Here is a 22,692-nt window from a genome sequence, read left to right on the forward strand (position 1 = left end):
TGACAGAGAACTTAGATTTGGGGAGGGTTCCCACCTCCTGAAAAAAGTGGCTCACTGTGTCAAAACTTTATGAACAGAATGGTTTGTGACGAACACCTGCTCTCCTTTAGGAGGCTGGGATTTTGGTACCTGTTAAGCAGAGGATGCCTACAGGGCCAGCCCCCAGTGAAACGCCTGGGTGCTGGGTCTCTAATGAGTTCCCCTGGTACACACCTTCTCACATGTGTTGTCCCAATTTGTTGCTGGGGGAATTAAGTACATCCTGAATGACTCTACCAGGAGAGAACTCTTGGAAGTTTGTGCCCAGTTTCCTCTGGACCTCACTCCACGCACCTTTTTCCTGTGCTGATTTTGCGTTGTAGCTTTCCGCTATAATAAATCTTAGCCACGAGGATGACTAGTACTGAGCCCTGTGAGTTCTCCCTGCAAAGTCAGATTTCTGGGTCTCCCTTTCAGCAGTGCAGCATCTACCCTAACTGATGCAATTCCTGAAACGGGCACTCATCAGTATGAGAGGAGAGGCAGATCTAAGTAAGAAATGAAAAGCTCCCCTACGATATAGTAAACTAAAAAGGCAAAAGGCTAGAGCATGAGTATTGTGAGCGCATGAATAAAGTTTGACTTAACAACGATATAGAAAATGCATTTGCTTAATAAAAATACAAAATAGAATAAGCTTTTATAAAAGTATATATAAATATCATGTATCTAAACCATTGTAAATATTTTGAAAGTGAACAGAACTGCACCCAAGAAATGTTAACAGTGCCTCAGGAGTTGTTAAGTGATTAACCTGCTGTACAACATCCACAAGGCTGAGAACACTGCCTTGTATGTACTAAGCACTTGGTGACTGTAAAAATGAATATTCACCTAGCATTTGTAGGTGTGCGCACACACACACACCTGGGTGGGACTGCCTTGTAGGCAAAGGATTCACGAAGCCCAAGATTTTATTAGCATCACCTGATACTCATTTTAAAAAGGGGAGGGGGGTTAAAGCTACTGATGCCCAGCCCCTCCCATAACACACCAGGCCAGCTCTGAGGGGTGGGGCCGGAGGGCCCGATGAGCAGTCCAGCTGGCAAACCAGAAGTAGATGAACAGACACCGCACCGGCCATCGGGAGACCTCAGCTCTGGTCCTGGCTTCACGGTCATTAACTCCTGATGAACCTCAGCAAGCTTCCTCCTTCCCTAAGCCTACGTCTCTCCCTCTGTAAAATGGGAGAGAGTCCCTTATGACACCACAGCTAAGAAAAATCACATACTCATGAAGGAAACCTGTTGTCATCAGGGGACACCGAAGCCAGGGAATTCAGCTGGTTAGTAGGGAAACGAGAACTAGAGCCAAATATCCCTGTTCCCCACCCAGGGCTTCTCCGTCCTCACCATCCTGCCCTGGGGGCAGTGGGCACCATGCCCTGCTCTGAACATTAACTCCTACGAAGTATCCCCCAAACTCAGTTGATAATTAGCAGTAAAAGAGGGCAGTACTTTTGATGAAATAGAAGAGAATACAACTCTCCCCCCAAAAGTAACAGGCCCTGGACCAAGGCACTTAGAGGGGAGGAAGCGAGGGAAAAGAGAAAAGAAAAAGAACAGATTACAGAAAAGTAGAAAACTGACAAACAGAAGGCAAGTAAGCAGTCTATTATGAAAAGCACGGCTGGTATTGTCATCCGTCCCTTCTAGACCCTGCGCTTACACCTCTGATGAAACTGATTCACATCATTAGGTACAGTTATCCCTTCACCTCACTTATTAGACTGTAAATATTCTCCGTAATTAAAAGTTTTAGATTTTTGACATCACAAATGTCCTATCTCACTGATGGGCCCAAACCATCTCCCTGACTTTCCAGATGTTCCCAATACTTCTGCAGTCAGGGCTGTTACAATGAACATGCTTGAACAATGCTGACACTTGACTCACTGGATGTTCCTTCCAGCAGGTTCTCCAGCCTTGGATTTCGGTTGGCAGTTGAGATATGGGGATTTAAGCAAACTGCTTCCTAATTTGCAGCGACAAAGCTGTGCCTGGTTCCTGTGCGGCCACAGGCGAGAAGGTGGTAGCCAAATTACTCCATCATCTGCTTGCTCCTTCAAGGTGTCCAGAGGTTTGGCTTCTACACTGACCCTCTGTGGAAGCCAACCCTTCTAAAGAGGGGAAAGGCATAAAACTTCGGTTAAATGGAAGGCTGGCTTTGTGGCTGTTGGCGAATGGAGCCTTTTTCTGTGAGGGAGGAGGGAGAGAAGGTTTAACATCTAGTAAGGATTTAACTTTCAGCATAAACTTTCTATTCTGGTGGGACATAAGGATATGGTGGTCAAACTACATCACATCCTTGATACCTGGGGCAACCAGTCACGGATAGAGAAAAAAGAAAAAGAAGGTAACAACATCAGATAGTACATGTGTAGTACTCTCCCCTGACAGAACTTCCAGGAAAGCTCACTCATCCGCCGTTAGGGATCAAAGAGAAAACCTAGTACAGGTCTTCGATCCTTTAAACAAAACTCTGATCCAAGAGATTCCAAACCCCAGAAGTTGCAGCCATGTGGCAGGCACCAAGCCCCAGCCTGATCTGCATTCATTGGGTGGCAAAGCTTCAAAGTGGGCTTGATGTAATCACAGCGGTTCTTTAAAATGGAAATGGAGGCAGAGAGGAGGTCACAATGAGGCCATGTGAGGACTCTTTTTTTCCTCAGGACACATGTATCACGTTAGGGCAGAAACCCCGGTACTCAGTTTGATGTTTTAAGACCTACACAGGCACCGAACTGGCTGAAATTGACCAAGCCAAAAGCTCTGACCCTCCCAAGCCTACCACATGGTGTTCTAAGTGTATTTGACGACATTATGCAAAGAGCGTTGATATGCGGACGTAATTTGGTACTACATACTCCTACCAAAATACTAAAGTAAATTCTGCAGTCCTGAAAAAATCATGGTTGCTAAATTCTTGAAGAGGAATTTCACGACCACAAGCATATGTGTGAGCAACGTGCATGCACGCAGACACGAATGTGTCTACACATCTGTCGTATTTTTTAAAAAAAACCTTACTGATGTGTGACATGCCCAGCTGCCTCACGAAACGGGTGACTTGCTGCCACTAATTCTCCCACCACGAAAGCTTCCAACATTTTTTAATGCCTCCTCTATGTAGAAAGGATACCACCCCAGATGATTTTTACAGAAGTTTCACCAAACTTTTAAGATAAGGGTAACTGCCATGTTATATAAACTATACTTGTTAATCAAAAAAAAAAAAAAAAAATCAAGAGGCGCTACCCGAAAGTGGCCCTGCTTCCAAAGCTGTGTAACAAAAAAAGCCAAAGGCCACTTGTGTGTAATAAATGTACAGAAATCTTGAAAAAACATTAGCAGAATGAATATAAATACAGCAATGTACTAAAATAGAAAATATTACCTAGCAGGGTTTATCTCAAGGATAAGTGGATAGTTCAATATTAGATGATGTATTATTGTATTTCATTACATTAAGATTTTTAAAATATCAACAGATAGAAAGCATTTGGCAAAAACTACACTCACTGGTGACAGAAAACAAATCAAAGCGAAATCCTAAGTCCAGGCTTCTATCGAAAGCTCTGGCCAGTATTTCTGCATCAGTCACTAGAAGCCCTCCCATCCAAGTCGGGAGCGGGAGGAGGACGCCTGCTGTCATCCACACCACTCACACTGCACAGAATGTCTTCACACAATAAACAGGAAGCATGGTGGAGGCGCCTCTTGTGTTTGGGTTAGCTTCCAAGGTCAGCTTGAGTGGGAAATGGCATGAAGTCAAGTCTTCCTTTGATTATGATATGGTTGGGATAGGGGTAGGGAATCCTGTTCTGCTTTTAAGGGAAAAAAAAAGCACCACTAGAAAGGATATGGGAACATCAGCAGCCAACTTAGGGAAGGAGAGACTGACCCGGGCCTACAAGCGCTCATGGAGTCAGTGAGAGGAGGAGCCAACACTGCTGAAATCAGTACCTCTTCTGTTTACTAAGTATAAATAGCTGAACATGGCAAGTTAAATGTATGACCCAATTCAATGGTAAGACATTAGAAGGTGCCAGAAAGGAGGGAACACAAATCAGTCATTCCAGATGTCATCATCCGCCTAGGAAGTCCAAGAGAACCAGCCAGGAATTGTCCAGCAGTGTAACCAGAAGCCAGGCAACACAGTGAACCACTATGCTGTATACCCGAAACTTACATAATATTGTAAGCCAACTATATACCTCAATTGTTTTTAAGTTTAAAAAATTATGAAAAAATTTTAAAGCAATCACAATGAGATATTTCAGTACCTCCATGGGGCATTCTTAGATGTAGTTTTTTTAAAGAACCCCCCTTTCAGAAAATTTTTTTCTTGGTGGGCAGGAAGTTGTCTCACAACCGTGAATGCTCATTTAGGACAGGCCATGAGGGAAAGGAATGAAAAAAAGGAAAAGACGTTCTGGGACTGCTCAGAGGGAAGGCACACCATCTCGGCCACCTTGAAATCTTCTCAGAAGCAGGTGCAGTATAAATTAGCAGATGTCAACTCTCACTGTGAGGTCGAACCATTACATCACAAGGGGTCATTAAGAAATTTGGGTCACCGTTATAACTACTCTCCCTCAACAAGTAAGGAAAGAAGGGTCTAGTGTGGATGAGGATTGCCAAAAGCCCACTTGACTTCACAAGAATTATCTAAAACCTCTAAAAACCAGTCCACACGGGGCAACCCAGTCACTTAAGAAGCCTGAAAACAAGGATCTAAAGGGTAATGTTCTAAATATACTTTCTGTTCATAATTCTTATTTAGTATCTTAAGGCATAAGTATCTACTAAAGGTCAATCCTATTTTAAGAACACCCATATTATAAAGCATACATAGATTTATGGGGAAAAAAACAGCCTACAAGTTTTCCTTGAGAAGGAAAAAGAAAAAAACAAACAGCAGCAGCCCCTGACACCAAGGAGCTGGTCTGAGGCTCACAGCTAAAGCTCCACATTACAAGCTCATCTGACGCAGGATGTCCTCCTGTGGGATATAAACCCTCTCACAGAGCATCCACATCAAACAAGCTCACTCTGAGACCATGACAAAATGAGACAAAACAAGATCACTGTGAAACCCACAAAGATACCAAACACCCATCCTCCTGGCTAACATGAGTGACTGCTGCTGCTTTACCAATTAACCAATTACAGCTTCCATTGGACTCGATTCTGCCCTCTCTAGGTAAGATTTAGGGAGATACCCAGTCATAGACCTGCCCCTTCTTTTTATTTATGTATTTACTTTACAGTATCATATTTTTTAAATTAAAGCACAGTTGTACAATATTATGTTACAGGTATGCAATACAGTAATTCACAATTTTTAAAGGTTACACTCCATTTATAGTTAATATAAAATATTGGCTCTATTCCCCCATGTTGTTCAGCACATCCTTGTAGCTTATTTTACACCTGATAGTTTGTACCTCTTAATCCTCCACCTCCATCTTGCCCCTCCCCCTCCCCTCTCCCCACTGGTAACCACTAGTTCCTTCTCTACATCTGAGTCTGTTTCTTTTGTGTTATATTCACTAGTTTGTTGTATTTTTTTAGACTCCACATGTAACTGATATCTTACAATATTTGTCTTTCTCTGTCTGACTTTTTTCACTTAGCATAATGCCCTCAAGTCCATCCATGCTGCACACCAGAAACTAATACATTTTAAACCAACTGTACTTCAATTAAAAAGCAAACAACCAAACAATCAATCCATTTAAAATATGGACCTGCCCCTGCTTTTTGAAAACATCCAATCTAGAGGGAACCTGGGCTTTTGTAGACTCTCCCAAGATGAGCCAACCCAAACCCCAATCCTAGAGAAGGTGCTTTCTAGCAACACCTTCTTACTCTCTAGCCAGTGTTCTCCTTCACGGCAATGAGAAATATACTCAATTTGTTCAATGACAGGTACGTTCCTGGTGGTCTTCTGCAAAGGGGCACAACTGTCACTTTGCAAATTTCCAATTTCTTCCCCCCTTCAAGATCCCACATATGCTTACATTTTGATAAAATCAAATTTTATCTCATTTACAAACAAACTGTTCAGAATGCATACCTACTGCATAAAAGCACGTTCTACCTGTGAGACAAAATGTCTCTGGCAAAGGCTCTGAATGCATCAAGATTTTTACTCTATTCTTTTAAAAATACAAAAAGGCATTTCCCTGTTACTATAGAGAGAATCCTTTATATCAGGGACCCTGAAAATCCAGACAGCTTTTTCCCTCTAAGGTTCAACATGGCAAGCTTGACGACGTTGCACTGACTACATTTTCCAAATTGACAAGTTTTGAAAATACCAACTGGACACCAGGAGGATTTTACAGCCCTAGGGTATAAATGGTTTTTCTAGACACTCTGGGCCCTGAGACTCAATCTGAAAAAGGAAGAGATCAACAACACAGGTCAGCCCCACAGACTTAACACCGGGAGAAACAAGTCACACACTGAAGAAGACCTATTATAATATTCCAGTTAAACAGAGTCCAAACTCAGGACAGGGGTTACTCCTGGGGCAATAATGTCTGAAGGGGACAAAGCAGGGTCCAGGGTGTTAGTAATGTTCTGTGTCTTGATCTGGATACAAGTTTTATACAAGCGCCTTCAATCTGTGAAAATTCATCAAGCTGTACATTTAGCATATGTGTTTATTATGTAAGTTCTACCTCAAAAACTGTTTTAGAAAAAGGGAGGGCTGGAGTAGCAGCAGGTCACAGAGCAGCCTCCACTGAAGTCTGGAGGTAGCACATGTCCACATTTAATGGAGGCCAGTTTCTTAGCCTCTCTGGGCTTTGTTTTCCATTAGTAAATGAAGGTAACTGCTTATAGTTCATAGGCTTCTTTTGAGGGTGACATGATAAAGGTACACAGCCTGGAGCCTGGTGCACAGAACATGCTAGTTCGACCAGCTGGATGTCCTGCCATCCAGTCTCTGCCCAGGGTCTCCTCTCTATAGTTCAAGAGGGGTGGTCATCTCTGGCCTGATCCGGGGAGATGGCACAGAGTGGATCGACATCTGACTGACCCCATTTGCACTCCCTTCACCTCCTCCTTCCCCGACCAGAGCCTCTGGTCCTAACCAGCAGGTCTCACCAGGCTCCCCTAGTCTGACCATCTCCACAACCTCTACTAGTGCAGATAATCCCCACCTCCATTCTCCAAACTGCACAGAGTGGTCTGGGCCAGTCAAGACCCGTTCTACTGTCCTCACTTTGTTCTCACAGATGTAACCACTGAAGGAGTGCTCACTCCCACCATGTCTGGGGCCCCTGGTACCAACAGCCACCCCAGGTCTGAGTTATCCTGAAGTGAAGGGGAGGCCTGGGGACTTCTGTGAGAAGTGGGCATGCACCAGAGTGTGACAGGTCCTCTAAGACTTAGGATGAGAATGCCTTTAAGATAAACATCAAGACAGTGCACTCAGAAGGAAAAGGAAAGTAGTGGGGCTTGAGGTGGGAAGAACTCCAGTCTTTGTCTTGGTGTCCCAGAAGGGGCACACTGAGGCTAGACCGCGGCAACCCATCCCCCTCTGAGGGGTCCGCTGAGGACTGACCACAACTTCAGATTCACCTGGAGTTCATTTTTACACACCAATTCATTCTGAAGCTCACGGGGATGCTCTGCATAAATACTTAAGATTTTAAAAGGGAAGGATGTATGAATGGTCACAGGGAAGGAAAAAAGTCTAACAGCCAAATAAAGCTAAAAGTTACATTTGCTAGTCAACAGGTCCTATGCATTTTGAAAATTTAGTTCTGAGTGTCCTAGCAGCCTAGCAGTTTTTGTTGCCCCAAAACTGATGAGCTTTACTTGGTATTAAGACCCAGGAAGACAATTTTTTCTGTAAGGCTCCATAAAGGGGACACCGAATGACCGGGTGGATGGCAACTTCAAAAATCTTCTCACCCGCATGGTCCCTGTTCCTGGGAGATGCACGCTGAATACTTAGGAATGAAGTGAACCTGATATTTGAAACCTATTTTCAGATGACTGCGCAAAAGGAGAGAGAGAGAGAAGGAGGGAGGGAAGGAGAGATGTGTGTGAGGTGGGAGTGGCATGGTGTTAAATACTGGTGAATGTACTTGTGCCCACCCAGGGATGCAAAAAATAAATAAATAAGTAAAGTGAATTTAAGTGAGGAGTATAAGGGTGTTCACTGTACTGATCTGTCTGAAAATTGAAATTGAAAAACATATTTAACTCATCAGAAAAAGAAGGAAAAGGGGATATATTGTTACCTGCAAAGCACCAGTGAGTAACAGGGATGCTGCCGGGTCATATCAAGGAAAGTAATCAATCAGCTGGGTTCCCTGCCCGCTGTCATCATGCTCTCCATTCCTCTGTACTAGCAACAGCCCTCAGAAACCTAGTCTTCGAGTTCAAACACCACGTGTCTTTGCAACAGCCATACAACAGACCACTTCTGCAAAAGATGAGTTTAGCAATGAAGGAAATGTGAGAGTGGACCTAGGGGACTGGGAACTAGGAAGGGAAATTAACACACCCTTCTGTGACTTCCAAGGGAGATGACGGCATCAATACCTTGCAAAGGATGAAAGAGTCAAAAACTGAGACGCACTCAGTTGTAGCCACAACCCAACCGCTACAAGTGACACCAGAAGCAGCGCTAGTACCTTCCACGGGCGCCATCACCTCCTGTGGCTCTGGACTTGGAAATCCAGGCTTTCCTTTCTCATCTCTTTGTACTTTCCTGTTCTATCGACTGAACCCATGAAAGCACGGGTTAATGATAAGAAAACTATCATTAACTACCTAATTAATTAGTCAGTTTTATTAGAAGGTTGCTCATATTATAAATCCTGCCCAACTGAACATAATATTAAAAGCTTGAGTTCCCTTTATCAGTTGGACTTACACAGATTAGAATGAATTCAACTGATTATGTACTTAATGAGGAAATCCACTTTACTCTAAAACTCCCTAAAATATAGTTGAGAGCATGAGGCTAAGATTCCTATCACGATAGTGAACCGATGGTGACCAGGGTAGAGCCTGTTTTACGGAACTGAGTCTACAGACTTTGTACACAGTATACACTGGATAAAGTTTAATGTGTTGTTGTCAGGGTTCAAAACCCTCAGAGCCCCAAACTTTGAACAAATTTCCTAACACTCTGTAGCATTTCACAAAGATCATCACCCTCTTATGTGACCTGAGCCGGTAAACCATGCTTGTGAAAGACAGGTCTGTCGTGGTACTCCAAAAAATGGTTTTGAACTCCCAGTATCTATCAATTTGCAGATTCTTATTTGTTTTCTCATCGACTTTTAGGTTATTTAGACAAAAGAAAAGTTTTCCATGTTAAGAAAGTTGACTAAATTCCAGGAAAAAAAAAGTTAAGCAACATGGCAACTTTTTTCTGAGAAAACACCAATCCCTTCAAAATTCAATAAAGAATGAAAGATATTTCTACCTGAAGGACAAAGAAAAGGCCAGAACAGACAAGAGAGTAAAAAGAAGAAAGGATTCCAAGTGCAGAGAGAAATGACAATAAGCAAAACATGACTCATGCTGCCCAAATGAACAGAAACAAGAACATTTAAAAACACACACTGAATCAGCAATTATACTCCAAGATATTCATCCTATTGATAATACTCACAAACCATCGCTAAAATTCACGCTAGAATTTTTTTTAAAGAATGTTTACTGTGGCTTTGTTTGTAAAAAAACAAAAGACTGGAAACAATCAATAGAGGAAGAGTCATAAATCTGTGCTCCCATTTCATGGGATGCTCTCTAGGGAGCCCTTGATAAGAAAAAGGCAGCTCTATGCCCCTGCCAGGGATGAACTCATGACAGTCAGTGAAAAGCAAGAGATAGAAGAGCATGTACAGTGTGCTCTCGTTTCTGTGTATGTCTTAAGGGGGACAGCAGAGGCCCACACTTGCGTCTGCATAAAATTTACCCAGGAAAACACTTAAGAATCTGCCTAAGAAACGAGTGACAGCAGTTATGCCTATGAAGACAAAGCAGGGTCCAGGACAAGACTTACCTTTCATTTTTATGTGACATGAATTCCAAAGGCACCAGTTACTTAATTTTTTAAACTTACCTCTCCTAAACATATAAAACTTTTTCCCCCTAGTTTAAACCTGGAGCCTATGCATTCTGTATCAGTGAAACAGAAGTCCCAGACGATCTCTGCAAAGTGACAGTGGAGGGCTCAGCCCCGGGACAAGACATGGGCAGTTAATAGGATTTAATGACGGAATGGCATACAGAAAGAACACAGAACACAGAATGGGAAAATGCCAGTAGGATATTCCTGCCTGTCTTCATCTATAGACTTAAACTCACCAATAAGCAAAGAGACGTAACAGCCTTGGGCAGGAAACACTGGAGAGCTCTCCGGCTTACCAACCTGCTAAGCAAACAAGTCTTATTCAGGCTCCTGATGCCCTCTGCTGACCAGACCACCCCCAAAATAACCCGATTCTTCTCCATTCACCTCCCCAGGCAGAGGGAACCTTCCTACATCTGACCCCTGCCCACCTAAGACCTGAAAACTAACTGTTCCTCCCCACTCACCTTAACCTCCCCTTTGGCCCCAGCCTCTGGCCCACCTCGTGGATAGTACCACTGAATCCGCCTTTTCATCCAGGCTCCTTTTCCATCCCCTACATAAGCAGCCAAGATCTGAAATGTGCACATCAGACACTGCAGAGATAACTACAGCACAAAAATGTACAGGCTCCCATGAGGGAAGGTCTAGGGTCTCAGACTCACTCCATGTGCAAGATAAAAGGACTCCTCAAACCCATTAGCAAGACACCAGGAAGTCCCACTGAAGACAGGCAAGAGCCTTCCACCACCGAAGGATCTAAGACTCTAACAGATGCAAGAAGAACATATCCTCGACCATCTCCCCGTTTTTCCTTCCCTTGTATAAAGCAAGCACAGAGTGGGCTACTCATCTTTCACTTAGAATGGGCACAGAATAAAGCATGAACCGCAGGGAGGACGGGAGAAACCCATTATGGATACATTTACTATCTATCGACAGTCCTCCCATCTTTACTCCATCTTCAATCCCCCAGCCAAGTGAGGAGGTTTGCTTAACAAGCAGGAAATCTTTTTGCCACATATGGGTTTTAAAACATGAAGACTCTTGGCAAAAACACATCCCAAAGAAAAACTAAAAAAAGGATGGATTAAAATGCCATTTCCACAGGCCAAATTTATTCATCTGAAGAAAGTTCTAGATTGCACAGGCACTGGAATAAACACCTATTCCTAATTTAAAAGACACATAACGCCAGCATTGCCCCTGGAGTCAGATGCTGTAGATACTACAGGGCATACAGAAGCTGCGGGATTAGGAGCGGGGACGTGGTCTCAGCAGATTCCACCTTCCAGAAGGCAGTCTCCCCTTTTGTGTGGCATTTTTAATGCTACTCCAGAAAATTCTTCAATGATTTCATTTTTAATACCTTCATAAGATTTCTCTTACAAATCAGGAAAAAAACATACATCAATACACATTTCCAGGAGAGGGTATAGCTCAGTGGTAGAGTGCATGCCTAGCATGCATGATGAGGTCCTGGATTCGATTCCCAGTACCTCCATTAAAATAAATAAGTAAATGTAATTACCTCCCCCCAAAATAAAAAAAAAAGTTAAAAAACAAAGCACCTTTTCGTTTGTACACAGAACACATGTTTTCTGAGGGAAGAGAAAGTACAGAGTACAAAGAACACTGTCTGCAAACCAGAGATCTAGGTTCAAGTTCTGCCACTGGCTCCCAGCGTAGACTCATGATAGTCATTTGATTTCCCTGGTCTGTCATCTGATAGAAGTGAGCATCAGCCCAGCCATAAGCAACATTCAAGGCAGCTCAGAAATTCGAAGACAGCAGGAGATAAAGCTAATGAGTAGGTCCCTTCCCTTCAAATGGATGTCTTACATATTTCGCAAATGGTTCAAGGGTTATTCAAAGGAAAACTCAGCAGTGCCAGAAGACAGGCTATCAACCCTGTCAAAAGGGGCCCCACCTACTTCCAGATCCTTCCTCAGGCCACATCCAGATGGTACTCTGACCACACTCATCTTTCAGTTCCTCAAACTTGCCATGCTTCTGTTGCTTTCAGGATTTTTGCATGGCCTGTTATCTGGGCCCAGGACACGTTTTCACCAACCCTCTGTGCAGTTAACTTTTTATTCCTCACTCAGATGATGGCAGCCTATGTGCCGCTCTCCTTGGCTGCCTCAGACTAGTTCAGTTCCCCTATCATATCCTCTGAGAACCACATGCATATCTTTCAAAGCATCTGTCACAATTTTAATTCTGTAACTTGAAAGTAATTGTCTCATGTCTAGTCCCCCAACCCCTCTGGAATATAAGCCCCAACAGGCAGGGATTGCCCTCTACAGCCTCACACAGTACCTGGCACACAGAATAGCTTCAGAAATATTCGTGAGAGGAACAGAGATGACTGGCTAATTGGTCAACATGGAAGAAAATTAAATTTAAGGTCCAGAGCTTTAAACATTTCTTTAAGCAGGGGAAATGGAAAATACTGCAGAGTAAAATAAAACCATCAGATAAACAGAGTCTGAAACTGACCGGGAGAGAGAAATAATGCCAATGAAACTTAAGGCCATTTAAGAAGGTTCCAGAGAGAGGAAAAGGCTACAGTAGTAGACCCAAAATGCACAGTGTTCAGGGATTGATCGGTTCATCCCAGGAGAATATTTATCCTAATTCAAGATCCTCTATGAAATATTAAGTGATCCTGTAGAGAAGGACGAGGGGGAAAGACACGGGGAGATGTGCCTCTATTACTCAGCTATGAATTCAAGTAGTTTAATGCAAGTTAAAAGAGGATCCAGCCGTCGCTACTTCTATGATTTCTTCTGAATCACTCTTAAAAATGCACTGTTTATTACTTAAACAAAAAGGAAACAGTAATCTGCCCTTCATTTTTCTGAAAAGTGTAAATGTAAAGTAATTTAACCATAACATCGTAACAGTATTTCCTGTAGATTCTAAATGACATTAAGAAGGCATAAAGAAACTTTATTGTGGCTAACAACAACAAAAAAACCCACCAAAAGCCAAGTCAAAAGACAAATGACAAGTGGGAAATTTTTTTGCAACTCAAAATTAGAAAAAAGGGCAATTCTCTGTAATATATAGACTACTGAGAAAAATGGATAAAGAGCAACGTCCCAATAGACAGATGAGAAAGACTGTGAACTAGGCATTTACGGAAAAGGAAATCCGAAGGCCCTTACTCACATATGAAATGATACTTATCTACTCCAAGAGAAATGCAAAGACTATCCAAGATGTCACATGTCATCTACAAGACTGGCAAAACCCAGTTCTGATAAAAAAAAGTGGTACGGGACCATACACACTCTCCCTCATATCCTGCACATGCATGTGAAAATAAATTAGGACAAGCCCTGTCGAGCGCAATCTGGCGACATCTATTCAAGTTACACATGCATAGTGCATCTGACCCCACAATGTCACTTCTGGGAATTTACCCAGAAAAGCAGTATCTCAAAGTCAAAGAATTCCTCCAGAATCAACATGCCTAGGTGTGAATTCCGGCTCTGCCATTGTCTGGAGTATGACTTTGGGCAAGTCACCCAAGCCTCTCTGAGTATCATCTGTAAAATGGAGAGAATAATACTGGCTACCTCACCAACTAATGTGAGGACTGAGCCAACATAAGGAAGTGGTTTAAGAGGGTGGCCAGTACATAACATGGACTAGGTCAGCATTAACAACTGCAGTGTATCCCTGAGGTACACTCACCCACATACAAAATGATCCTTGTACAAGGTTACTGTCATCTTGTTTTTAAGACTGAAAACTGAAAACAAATTAGATGCCCAATGGTAAGAGCCAGGAATACAATGAATTACTATGCATCTGTGAAAAAGAATGAGGAAGCAATCAATGTACTTACGGAAAAATCTCCAAAATATAATTAAGTGAGAGAGGAAAAAGGCACAGAACAAAGAATCATCTACTCCACCTTCTATGTAAAAGGGGAGGGAAAGCCTATCATGAGGTGTCTCTGCTATTCAAAAAATGCAGTGAATAAATAAAAGAACATTTAAGGTAGTTACGCGATGTGAAGCACGTGGTTACTGATGCTATGGTAGTAACCATTTTGCAATATAAAAGCCCATCAAATCAACACAGGATACACCTTCAACTAACACAGTGTGTTATGTCATCTCCAGAAAGCTGGGAAAAAATAACTAATGGGAAAAAAAAAAAAAGAACATTTTAAAGGGGCAGTATTTTTTTCAAGCCTCAGTTGAAATTAATACGTACTCACAAATGTATAGACCCATGGGTCCTAAACTTCATTGCTGGGTCAAAAGCAATGGTGGAATTACCTGGGAATCTTTCAAAAGATACTAGTGCCTGGCTCCTACCCCCAGACTTTGAAGGATGTGACCCCAGGTATCATGACTTCTGAAGTTCTCCAGGTGATTCAGATGGACAGCAAAGTCTGGGAAGCACAGACTTCAGACAGAAAAGGTAAAAGGCCACTGGCTACAGAGGTCAAATTATTCTCACAAAAAGTAATGGCTCCAAAAATAACCCTGGGCCCAAGCCCCCAGGTCAGCGGCTCACTTCAGACACTAGCTGATGCAGACACATGAGGGCGAAGTAAAATCATCTGGGCCCGCCCTTGGAAGGCATGTCAACAGCCAGGGCCCACAAGTCTCCTTCCCTAGCCGCATATGTAAGTGAAGGGCTTGGCCATCCTGCCCCAGCCCCGCTGAGGCTGCGTTACCCACATGCACTGGCCCCATCTAGCAGAGGCCCGGTAAGTATTTGGACAACTTCTGGTAAAAGGACACTTGGTACTTGTCACCTCACTCTCCTTCGTGAAGTACTGTCAAAGTCCCCTTTGTTTCTAAGCATGGAACTACCAGATCCCTTTTTTCCTTTTCTGCTGAGGCGCTGACAGAGTGGAAAAAATGCTGGCCTGGGAGTCAGGCCATCTGCCTTGCTATCCCACTCTGCCATGCACCTAATTTAATAGCATTTCACCTGAGCCCCAGATCCTTGGTTTTCAAGGTGAGGCTCCTCCTACCCACCCCACAGACTTGCTGTGAGATTCAGATGAAATAACTGAGTTGGAAACATTCTGTGAATGCTGCACAAGCTGCAGATTGCAGAGCTGGAGGTTCTGTGCCAAGATGCTGGTTTTCTACCTGTCCAGAAGACGTGTGACTGCACACACTGCCCGCAGCTTCCTGTCTGATGCTCTCCAGCCCAGCATGGCTTCGCACACAACACTGTGCCAGACTTTCTAGAAGCCCTAGGAGGCCTGCCCATCTTGCTACGACATGATTCCTCCAGGATGCTCAGCAGACCTTCCCAGCTAAAAGCTTTCAGGAAGACTGCAAAGGAGATTTCCTTGCAGCAGAGCTGCAAATGCCAAGATTCTTGCCCCACATGCACAAGGTGGGGAAGTGAGAGTTGTACCACTGTGTGCCACAGGGGCTGGGAAGCCAGTCCAAGCACCTTCCTGAGGGAAGATCCAGCATGACTGAGATGCTTGGGGGACTAGTACCAAGAAACAGGGCAGCAGGTAAAAGGTCCCAGAGCCTGTAGTTAACACCCTAGGGAAGAAGAGATTTCCATCTGGGGCCTGCAGTCTCAGGGCACAAGGGTAAAGCCTTAAAGCAGAGAGGAAGCAAGGATGTTAACATTTGATTCCAGAAAAGCCTCTGCTGTTCATCTTTCAAATACAAATTTACTAGGGGAAGCATTACTATTTTTTTTTAAATGTGGTAATGGTATGGTAGTTATAAAACCCTTATCAGAGATGGAAACGGAACTATTTCAGGGCAAAACCACTTTAAGAGTGACCATGTGTTGATAATGAGTGAAGCTGGGTGGTTTGTACATTCAATCTACTCTGGTATATACACTTGAAAATTATTCATCACAAAAGAAGTTTAAACAAAACCCTCTATCATCATAAAACAAATTTCACAGCAGGAGGCTGTGAGAAATGTATCCTAACAGCATGATCAAGTACCAGATGTTCAGGACTAGGAGGCAAGCCCCTAAAAGTCACTAACTTGAGCAGCTATGTCTCCTCCCAAGGCGTCAGCATCCTCATCAGAGCCCTGGGCCATGATGGGACCCAGGCACGGCGGTAACAGGCACTGGCCAGGAACTCCCTGCCTGTGCTGGTGAGGCCCCCAGCTCTCGACCAAGTAAACAACACATGCTCCATGAAGGATGCAGCTGGCCTTGAGGATACCCAGGGTGCAGCACTCCCCACCTGGCACTCCCCTGTGAGAAAACTCGTGTCGGCTGAAAAGACTGCATGGACACTCGAGAAAGTGTTCTATGAACTGGGCTTCAGAGGCAGAAGAAAGAGGGACGGGAAAGATCTCAGGTACCAATTCAGCCATTCGGAGCTGCATGTGAGGCTATGAGTGGCCCCTGCTGTTCAAGTGTGCCGTGACTTTGTCCGGGCCGTCCCTCCTCCCTGCAGTGCCCTTCACTCACCTCCTCTGGAGGGAATGAAAGCCTACAAGTCCTCCAACATTCTCTCATCCGTGAAGCAGTCAGCAACTGCCCAGGCCAAACCGAGTCACTGCATTTTCATTTCTGCCTGAGCCAGTCCTGGGTCTGTCTGGGCCAAGATCACCGCATTGCCCTTCTCCTGCTCTGCAGGCTGCATCTCCCAGCTCCCGGAAGGCAGCCAACTTCCAGCTGGATTCTGCCAATGAGAAGCACAGGCAAGAGACTGAAGGGCTGGAAGGAGGGAGGATGGGGGTGTCTCTCCCCTCTCCTCTCCACCCTGGGCAGCATTTCCTGTCTCCAGGTTCACCATGGTTCCAGCTCTCCGTGAGTGACCCCTGCTCCTGGACTCTGGTAACAGCACCTCCACCCTTTGTCCTTCAGAGGAGGTGAGGGAGTGGTGCCCTAGCTGTTTCAAACCCCTGGGTGGTCTCACTGCACCTCCCCACAGTGAGCTAGCTGTATTCTCAGTACGTCTACCACTGGGATAACCAATTCCTGGAATTACCTTCTCTCCCTCCTACTCTGCATGGTTTGTTTTCCTGTGTGAACCCTAGATGGTCAACACACCATCTTCTTTCAGCCATGCTGCGTCACTGCTTTCTCCCCTGCCTCGGGCTTTGGATGCCCGTAGCCCTAGGCAAGGCACTCGGTTATGACTCACATCCTGCCTCGCTCCTAAAAGGACATCTCAGGCATATAGCTGGCACTTAGTAGGTGTCCAAAAACTAAACTGAGTTAAATGCCACCAAGGATCACTTATCATCTATAAAAGATAGAGAAGGCCACAGGAAGAGGGAAAAAAACTCTTAGAAACATCCTTAAGATATAAGCAGATAGGGTTGGGGGTCCTTGGAGAAAGAGAACCAGGCATGGCTTTCTTGACATGTGAGAAGCCATTTTTAGGCTAAGCCACTTTGTGATCTAAGTCTGGCCACAACTGCTTGTCCTTGAACAGGTCTCAGTAATTAAAGATCTTAATGGAAGGGAGGGAACGCAGGAACAAAGGAAAAGCAGTCAGAAAAACAATAGTTCAGCAATAAAACAGAGTCGTAGCTCCTCCTCCAGGGATGTATGTCACAATCGGATACATGTCTTTGAGTTCTTCAGAAGTGAAGACCCTACCAGGTAGAGGATGGAATGACGTTGACCTTTTCTGGCCCTAGTGAATTCCATCAACTACAGCTCAGACTGTGTAGACCTTTGCCCCAATTCTATGCTACATTATTTTCTGCCCAAGCCCCTTCATGAATATGCATGTACCCTTAGCTTAAAACCTCCCCAATTTTGCTGTTGGGGAGACACTGTTTTGGAAAAGATCCCTGTGTTCTCCTTACTTGCTGCTAGTAATAAATCCTTCCTTCTCCCAGTCTTTGGCTTGTTTGTGTCTTTTGGCTCAACACCCACTAAGAGGCGAGCCCAGTTTTCAGGTAACAAAGGGACAGAAGGATACTTGAAAGGAAACTGAGTATAAGGATTCACCACCCAAGAATTAGAGCAACTGTCCAGACGATAGAGCAAAGACTACAGATTATGAATTTAAGTAACAAACAAAACTACTCTACTCACTACAAGAACGCTTACAGAACCTCACAGCTCCAAGTGGTCACAGAAATACAACACAGTGGTTAAGAGCAGGGGCTGCAGAGCCAGGCTGCCCATCCACAGACTCTGGCAAGTTAACTTCTCTGCACCTCAGCTCTCTCCATCTGTAAAACTGCAGTAACTGTGCCCTGTGGTTTTGCTTCAAAAGCTAAATCAAGCAGTGCACTCTGGCTTCATTAGTCACTACCTGCAACACAGCTCCCGGGGTCTCAAACCCACCTGCCGTCGGGATGGGAAGTCAATCAGCCTGTGAATGCCGGGGCATCCATGCCTCTCCCTAGACCTCTCTTTCAAAGGGCTTTCAAAACTCTGACACCAGACCATTCACCTGCAGGCCAAATTTCGGGCTGCCGGTTTGTAATCCTTGAATTCTCAACAACCCTCCTCAGTGAAGGGAGGAGAAAACGGAGGCCCCAAAAGGAGAAGTGATTGATGCCTGCCCCCCCCCCCTCCCCGCCACCCTGAGAGGCCAGTAGGCCCCGTTCTCCACGTGCCGCTCTAGGCTCAAAAGGAAAGGAGAAATGAAACCAGCGGGTTGGGAACATGTGGCCAAATAAAGAGAGACACCTGAGACTAGAGTCAAAGACAGTTTCCAGGGAGGGAGACAAAGGAAGATGGTGATGGAAGGACCAAAAAAGTGAAAGCAAATAGCTTGATGAAGAAGAGGAGGTGACGTCCTGAGAAGACCCCCCAAGAGCCACACTAAAGGAGAGGACACTGGGTTGGCTTCACAAAGAGGAGAGGAGGCAAAGGAAGATGGCAGGAAGCAAATCCATGATTACCACTCAAGAGGGAAAAGGAAGATACATACTGAGTGTGTCCTGCAGGCTTTCATGAGTCTCACCATGTGTCCCCAAAACCTAAGCGCTCAGACAACATAATCCCTTTCTAGAGAAGGTGTGGTGGCTTAGGGGTCAAGTGAGATGCCATATGATCACAGAAGGGGGAAAGAGCAAAACTGAAATTTTTTTTTAATACTATGGATTTTAGGATTGCCAGATAAAATATGGATGCCTGGTTAAATCTGCTTTTAGATACACAGCAAATAACTTTTTGGTACACATATGTTCCATGCCACATTGGGGACATACGTATACTAAAAAACTATTCCTTGTTTACCTGAAATTTAAATACGGCTCCTCATCCTATGTTTGTATTTGCTGAATCTGGCAACCCTATCTGGTTTCCAAGTCTCTCCCCATTATACCAAGCTCTCTCCAGGAGCCTGGGGTGGGAAAACAGAAAGGAGTTAATGAATAAGAGGAAAGGAGGGACGATTCACACAGACGGCCTCATGGAGAATGCTGATCGACAACCCATAAAGTTAAAGCATTAAGAACCCAAAAGGTGAGCAGTGGGACCCACGGAAAGGAAGACACTGTACTCATGAGAAGCAGCACAGCCTACTTGTTTTCATGTGTGGGCTGACAGTGGATTCCAGGTGCCTTTCCACATCACCCATCAGGTACCAATGATCCAGAGGTGCATGGCCCGGGGCCAAGTAAGAATCAACCAAATCCGGGATTCCAGTCATCAGTGCTGATCTCCCTCACCAGAAAGAGTTCAAGGAGAAGGAGGCAGAAGAAACCAAAAGACTCCATTAGCCTTGGCGAGAGCTGACAGATGGCAGCAAAAGAGGAACTCAGCCCTTGCATTCCTGGGTTCTAGCCAGCTAGCTTTAACCTGTTTACTTTACAATGCCAGCAGAGTCCCTGAATTATACCGTCTGTCTGTCCCCCTTGCCCTCCCCTCATCACACCAAAAGCCTCCACACCAGGACAATAAAACCCCAAGAGCGCCCTGGTGAAAAGCATGCTCCTTCAACTTTCAAAAAGTCCCCAGGCTACCATTTCTACCACTAGAGAGAGAGCCGGAGGCAACAAAAGGTAAACCAGTCCCTTGAGGAGTGCCCTGCAAACAGAGCAAACTGCGGGCCTCCCACAGACCTGCTCCTGATTCACCAGTGGGGTGGTCCGCCCATCATTTGGGGACTGCAAGCCTGTGAAGTCAGGCAGTTTCAAAGAGAGTCATGTTTTGGTTTCTGTTCTTTAGACCCACAGATAAGCAGGAGTGGCACTTGCATTTCAGCCATCAAAGTCCACCCTCCGGAATCCATACGCCCATGAAACAGGGTCAAAAGTCACAAGACAGAGAAGCAGGCTGACTACCTGCTGCCCACAGCGCTAAACACAGAAAACTGGGGAAAGACTCACGTTGGGTCTTTTTTCAAGAAATAATGGAAAGAGCCCCCTACAACCAACCTACAAGAAAAAAAATGGATCTTTTAGGAAATGCGTTTGCCTCCTGCTGTCCTGTTACTTTTACACAGCCGCACAGGCTGGTTTTATCCTGACTCACCAAACCCTAGGAAATCGGCCGAGTTCCCAGGCATCCCCAAGTGCCAGAAAAACACGGGCCCTGAGAAGCCAGGCTGCAGCCGGAGTTCTCCCCGGAGCCTGGTGCCTGCTGCCTCTACCACCCACTCTCAGCTTCTTAGACGTTGTTTTGCACCATCATATTATAGTCAGGATTATCAAGAACAGTTTTGATCTTGAAACACATTTTGGAGAACAATAAAAAGTATGTCTGTGGAGGGGCATGATTCCTAATAATCCTTACTATCGTTTTCTACAAGAGTAACAATTCACAAGTTACCAAAACACTTGGATGTATACTGTTTCGTCTGATTCTCCTAACAACAGTGGGTGGAAGTGAGACTGATATTAACCCTCAAAACTATAGTTTTACCAGGTAAAGTCCACCGAGGCTCAAAGGCTCTGAGGGCAACAGAACATTAACTAGCAAGGTAGCTAGAATTTCAACTGGAACCCACGTTCTCTAGGGCCCTGTGTCCCCTGCTGTGCCACTCTTTCCATGTGGTCCTGATGTCCAGCGATCCACACTAAGGGAAGGAAGTGGGGCCACCCAGGGGGCAGAGCTAAAACTGAAAACAATTCCACACATACTCATGCGGTGAACGCTGCCTGGCGGTAACAGAGAACCGGCGCTACAGGTAACACAGATGCTGTTTAATACCAGTCAATGTAGGAACTAGGATAAGAAATCAAAGCATCTACACACACACATTCTGAGCGAAGCCCTTGATAACATGACATTCAAAAACAAGCAAAGCGAATTTACAGTGACAGAAGACAAAGCGAGGTTACTTTGGTGGGGGTGATGACTGGAACAGAACGCTGGGGAGCTTCAGGGGTGCTGATACTTGCATGCATCTTGAGCGGGGTAATGATTTACACTGGTCAGTTCAATTGTAAATTCACTGAGCACTTCTCCATAAATTTGTGCATTCACAGCTTCTGTACTTTACCATGTGTTATACTCCATTACAGAGTCTATAAAAAGTAAACCTGGGCACCCCCCCAAAGTAAATTCCCCCATCTTTATGGAGCAGCTACTATACTAAGATTGTGGAAAAATGCAAATGATCTTTCAAAGGGCAGGGCTTCATGAGCCACTCATCACACAAGGCCCCTCCTTGCCTGGTCCAAATCCCCATTCTACTGCTCACTGCCACCTTGGCAGGGGTGCTGGGGCTCCTACACCTCATTTCTTTACCTGCCACAGGGAGACCGCAAAGGGTTGCTGTGAGACTGAAGCAAGCCCCTGAACGTAAGGTGTTTAGAACTGCACCGGGCACAGAGTAAGATGTAATACGTAGCTATTATTATCATGGAGTAAGACAGATCATCTTAAAGATGACAAATGTCAAGTACCTGTCTCCCAAGAGTTTAAAAGGAAAATACAAATGTCCGCACTAAGCAGCCAGAGAGGATTATGGAAGTGCAGAAACGCTCCTACTGTTCCCCCATCTCCCTGCTCCTGTAGTTAAGCCCTGGAGGCGACCCAGGAACACAGCCCACCACCCTGGACTTTGTTTCTTTCCCAGTTTCCTTCCCCACCGTCACGGCAGGAACGCCTCCTCCTGCCACCACCCGGCCCCCACCTCTAGATCAACTTCCATTTATTCTTCAGGTTTTAGCTTAAACACCACCTCCCAAGAGAATCTCGTCCTTGACTATGGTCCCTCCTCCTGACTTGTGTCCAGGGTCCACACAGTGCCTGGCATACAGCAGGTAAATGATAGATCTGTTGGAAAAAAAACCCACTCTTAACTGCCGTAGTCAGACAGTGGAGGTTATAACATAAGTACAAAGAGACTGGCTCCAGACTGGGATGTAGGGGAGAGGGGCCCAGATGGCTGTGCTGTCAGCAGAAGTGGCACCTACTGGGGAACACTGGACAGGGCACAGGGGAAAATAGACCAAGGAGGATGACAAAGCCAGAAAGGGGCACACAGACCGCCCCCCATGTGCTGAAGGCACCCTCTTTATCGTTGTTTCTTTTCCAAAGCAGGGAGTTTGCTACCCTGGTAACACTCCCTTAGGCCTGGGCTGGCATCCTGGGAATTTGCTGTGGTAATGGGGTAGCCCTGACTTCTCTAACTGAACGAACAGAACAGTGTCA

General features: G+C 44.9%; 1 protein-coding gene across 3 annotated transcripts in view; it reads right to left on the reverse strand.

Moving 5' to 3' along the window:
- The window catches only part of CCDC6 (coiled-coil domain containing 6), a 105,792-nt gene that overhangs the window by 72,789 nt on the left and 10,311 nt on the right, over positions 1–22,692 (reverse strand). Inside the window, exon 1 of one of the 3 annotated variants that reach the window (XM_074374050.1) lies at positions 16,588–16,732. The exons of the other annotated variants lie outside the window; for them this stretch is intronic. Within the exon in view, the coding sequence (XP_074230151.1) occupies positions 16,588–16,635 (48 nt within the window). The 5' untranslated portion in view covers positions 16,636–16,732. Of the gene's footprint in view, positions 1–16,587; positions 16,733–22,692 lie in introns of those variants that run through there. 3 annotated transcript variants of the gene reach the window in all.

This window comes from Camelus bactrianus, chromosome 11 (genome assembly GCF_048773025.1).
Source record: "Camelus bactrianus isolate YW-2024 breed Bactrian camel chromosome 11, ASM4877302v1, whole genome shotgun sequence".
Taxonomy (NCBI): domain Eukaryota; kingdom Metazoa; phylum Chordata; class Mammalia; order Artiodactyla; family Camelidae; genus Camelus; species Camelus bactrianus.